The sequence below is a fragment of the Limulus polyphemus genome, unplaced genomic scaffold (genome assembly GCF_000517525.1).
Source record: "Limulus polyphemus unplaced genomic scaffold, Limulus_polyphemus-2.1.2 Scaffold21, whole genome shotgun sequence".
Classification (NCBI taxonomy): Eukaryota; Metazoa; Arthropoda; class Merostomata; order Xiphosura; family Limulidae; genus Limulus; species Limulus polyphemus.
The window spans coordinates 792,842-797,575 of record NW_013665631.1 but is presented as its reverse complement, the minus strand read 5'-3'; the positions used below and the strand labels follow the sequence as shown (position 1 = coordinate 797,575).

Sequence of the window (4,734 nt, the reverse complement as noted above, 5' to 3'; positions counted from 1 at the left end):
AAACTAAAATTCAACCTGATAATGAGTATAGCTAATTAAGTATACTTTTCTCAGGTATATAACAATCTACTTTATATGCATATACACATATTATGGTGAATCTGTTCTATGTATTTATATTACGAAGTTTAGTGATATTCATTTTTGTGCTTAATGTGACAATATCATTTATAACTTCTTGATATTCATGCATTGTTATGAATCTCGTGCAAAATCTATACTGAGTAGTGACACTGAGAGAAGCTCAACATATAAACAAAAACTTAATAATATTTTTAAATATCTAAATAAAGCAACTAAGTGAGTTTCCGTTGATGCGCCCCTTCGTGTTTTAGTTTTTAGTTATAGTTGTAGATTTTAGTTATATGTAGCGAGTATATGTGGGAAAATGCTAAACATGTTTTAATTAATTATCACCTCCAAAACGTATTTCTGAATTACTTTTGTATAACTTTAATATCAAATGCCTCTTTGTCTTATATCGAATCAGATTCGTACACGAGTTTCCTATTTTAGAGGGCATGACTTCAAAGATCGTACAACACAATAATTAACTTTGTCTTATATCGAATCAGATTCGTACACGAGTTTCCTATTTTAGAGGGCATGACTTCAAAGATCGTACAACACAATAATTAACTTTGTCTTATATCGAATCAGATTCGTACACGAGTTTCCTATTTTAGAGAGCACGACTTTAAAGATCGTAAAACACAATAATTAGCTTTAAGTTACTTTACTGTACAGTAACAAAGCTCTTCTTATCAGGATTTGAATATTTCTTGGCATTATTATATCGAAACCTATTTTAAGTCACAAAGGATATTGCTAACACATCTAGACAACACTTGCTTATAATGGTTGGAGACGGCTTCTTATATTTGGAAGAGAATGGAAAAGGTTAGTGGGAATATTGATGATCACACTTAATAGCTTGTTAAGAATATGAGGACAATGGAGAAAATGATCACTTAACGTGATAACTCCTCAGAGAGTTGATGCCTGGAGGCATGTATAACATATACACTTTTCAAATCAGGGTGAACGTAGAAGAAGTTAGGGAGAGGCAAATAAGGTATCGTAAAATATTTTGTTTTCCATAGATTTGATGTTTCGACTAGTTATAACTTCTGGTTTTTGTAGTAAGAGATTGTCTATCTCAATTACTTTCAACACTTACATATAACTGAACCTTTAAACCACACTTTTTGTGATAGCATATACGATTTGTGACATAAAGTCAGTTTACAATTATTCCGTTTATCATACACTCCTACAATCAAGAGTTAAAAATCATCCAATGCGGGGGTCACTATTTTCACCAGAAAACGCAGTGTGTACATGTGCGCCCTTGATAAATAAGTATATAGCAACGAATTTGTATTCAAATTCCAACAATTATAATTCAAAAGTAAACTGCCAATTGGAAACGTTCAGATGTCACTTTACCACATTTGCATAGGATAATATTAACTAAGTAAATAATAAACATATATTGGGGTAATTTACATCAGGCGAGGTGAATGAGGTAACTTTTTAGTAATTTTTAATACAAATATTGAAAGCAGTTTTGCTTTATTGATTTTAATGTTGAGCAAACAAATAAACGTTCTTATTCTCACTGAGTTAAAAGCTGGCATTTTTCGTAGCTTCATTACATGATCATTTTTATCTACATTAACCAAAAAATTGTATGCCCAGTTCGTGGCTTATACTTGTATAAACCTATGAGTTAATTACTAGTATGGCGATTTGGAATTTGAACAGTCTCGTTTACACGTCTATTCAACCATGTAACAAAAAATGGTTGCGTCTGGCGAGTATCATGTTTCACAGGAGAAAAACAAAATGTTAGTCATACTTCTAGTATTTTATGTTATAAAGCCATTAGAAGGAAAACAAAAAATAAATCATATTTTGTGCAGATTATGTAAACATGATAAGAAAATCCCATTCGTCTTGCATTTATTGTAAAGCTAAATATTATTACATGAATCTATAATTAACCTTACTTTGTTTAAAATTACCATATAGAAAATAAATAACATCAAACAAAATCTTAGGTTTAACATGTTTTACAAGTTAATAGCTGTCAGGGAACATATGCACACAATTTTAGTGAAGTTTTAACAGATTAAGTCAACAAAATAAACTACTTAAATAAAAACGCTATTCTGTCATTTTTACATATTTACAATAAGTATCGGAAAAAATACAAAGAAAGTTAATAATTCATTTATTTTCAACTTGATGAGCAGTGCGATATCGCTTCCATGGTTTTTATACGTATTCTAATAGGATCCTCATGTCTTTAGAGACTGTTAGATCCAAGTTTCATGCATTATCCACACGAACTTTCTCATTGCACGTTCTATCAATATTGACATTTTTGTTTACTTCCATGAAGTATGTAAAGTAGTCTTACCATAGATATTCAAATAAAATGTATAGTACAATATTAGTGGCGATTGTACAAGTCAGTCTTTTGCAATTAATTCATCAAATAATATTTCATACATTTTTGAAGTTAAAAAAAATACATTGACTATATTATTACTGCCCTGCTTGCCAGAGTGAATACAGATGACTTATAGACATAAAAGGCTAATAAATGTTACCAAATTTTATAATAGTTTTGACTGAAGGATTATTTGTGGTGCAATAAAATCCAACTTTTACAGCATTCGCGGATCCTGTATTTCAATAGGTTTATTCTCAAAGTGTTCCTATAATACGCATAAACACAATAATACATAAACACAATATATTTACTTACAAACGGGGAATGTATGCTATACGTATTTTTGAATATTAAAACAATATTAACAAAAGATTCAATCTTAAAATGATCTACCGATATTTAGAATCACCGGTGCAAAACACCCACCTATACTTATTAGACGGAAAACATATAAATTTTCTGGTGCGAAAAATATACATCAAACTAGAAATGACATCAGTTAAACACAGGTGGTCTTTATCAACAGCATTCTCGTTCTCGCCAATTACGTTTGGCATGAGGCTATGGTTTCTTTGTAGCAATCGCTGACTAGGGATTGTTAACTGTCCCTCTAGTGACGTCGTGTTGGTTGGTTACAAGGAAGGTCAGTAATGATCTTACCAATATTTATTTATAGACGTAATATTTTATCTCTTTTTTTCAAATTTAAACTACTCCTCCACTAAATAAAGTCGGTGCGTGAGAGTGACGTGAAAATCGATCTTCGGGTTTTACCAGCAGGTAGGTAAATGGCGATCGTACATCTTGGGTCTGAGAGGTTACTGTGGTCGAGCTGCCTGGAGAAAAGTAGGCAGGTCCACAATTATACGGCACTAACCCGTAGGAACCGGCAGAATGCGAATGTGACAGTGACGATAAGAAGCTACTGGCTGCCGTACTGTAAAAAGAGGGTGTCGGAGGAGCTCCCGCGTGTTTCAAGTGCAGTTCACCCGGGTTGAGACCAGCTAAAGGACTGGATAACTCATTAGTTGTTCCTGCTGCTGCTGCTGCTCGGAGTTTAGCAAGACTACCAACGTTAATACTGTTGTACAAGCTACTGAAAGAAGGTCTTAGCGAACTAGAGGACAGAGGAAACTCATAGGAGAAAGTCCGAGCCGTCACTGCTTTTTCACTGTCCAGTAGTGGAAAGGTGTGAGGGGGAATCTTGGGCAAAGAATCAAAGCTCAGAGGCAGGCACTGTCCAATAGATAGGAAACCGGTGTCTTTCTTCAAGAGAGGCTTTGGTTTCCGCCGAGGTCTGTATTTGTAGTCCGGGTGTTCTTTCATGTGTAAAGCTCGTAAACGCTTGGCCTCGTCGATAAAAGGTCGTTTTTCGGCCTCGGACAACTGTTTCCACTCAGCACCCAACCGCTTGCTGATCTCCGAGTTGTGCATCTTAGGATTTTCCTGGGCCATCTTTCTTCGCTGTCCTCTTGACCACACCATAAATGCGTTCATCGGACGTTTGACGTGGTGGTCGCCACAATTTTTAGACATTTTTACTTTCAAAATATAATGATTCACATACAGACTGTAAAGGATAACAGGATACGCCTGTTTTGTTCGAACTTCAGTATATATATAAATCTATGTGCTGCAGTTCGTCATCACGTATAACACAACCTTAACGAAAATCTTCTCCCTCTCCTCCCTTACACTCTAATAACACTCTTAACGACTTTTGGGACGTATATGATCTCTCATCTGATGTTTCAAGAACCTTCATTTGACAGTGTTATGCCAATCAGAACTTCCCAACGATATCGCTTCCGCCCATCTACTTATCGTCCATTCCTAGTGAGTCACGCCCGTCAACCCTGAGTCATTCATTGGCTATGATACCCTAAGAACCGAACAGGTTTTCAAGCGCCATCTATCTTTCCTAGGAGAAACATTCAATTATGTCTTGGTGTTTAGACAAAACCAAATTTTGTTGTTGAGGTGAGTGAAAAATTATAATACTCAATAAGCAACCCAAATAAAGATATTCCATGCATTGGTTACATTGACCTTTAAGATAAAATGGGCGTATCATTTGAGTTTCTCGAATCTATTGCAAAATACACATAGCTGTCGAAGTGGATAGTAGTACTGTTAGATACGGAGGTAAACAGCATGAATTTATTTGCAGGTAAAACTTGTGACGAGTGTTATTATAATTTATAAGAAGTGATGAAAATTCAAAAGATTACTTTTAGTGAACTAAGTTATCAATTGATTTCTAAATTTTTACT

At 34.5% G+C, this 4,734-nt stretch overlaps 1 protein-coding gene across 1 annotated transcript; it reads right to left on the bottom strand.

Annotated features, from left to right (window-relative positions):
- Positions 1-1,948: 1,948 nt before the first annotated feature.
- On the bottom strand, positions 1,949-4,222 carry LOC106458218 (transcription factor Sox-14-like). The gene has a single exon (XM_013917697.2). The coding sequence runs from the start codon at positions 3,995-3,997 to the stop codon at positions 3,167-3,169; it is 831 nt and encodes a 276-aa protein (XP_013773151.1). The 5' UTR covers positions 3,998-4,222; the 3' UTR covers positions 1,949-3,166.
- Positions 4,223-4,734: the final 512 nt, after the last annotated feature.

Bases quoted from the DNA above. Each gene is read 5' to 3' on its own strand.
- LOC106458218 (XM_013917697.2), bottom strand. From the start codon at position 3,997: ATGTCTAAAAATTGTGGCGACCACCACGTCAAACGTCCGATGAACGCA.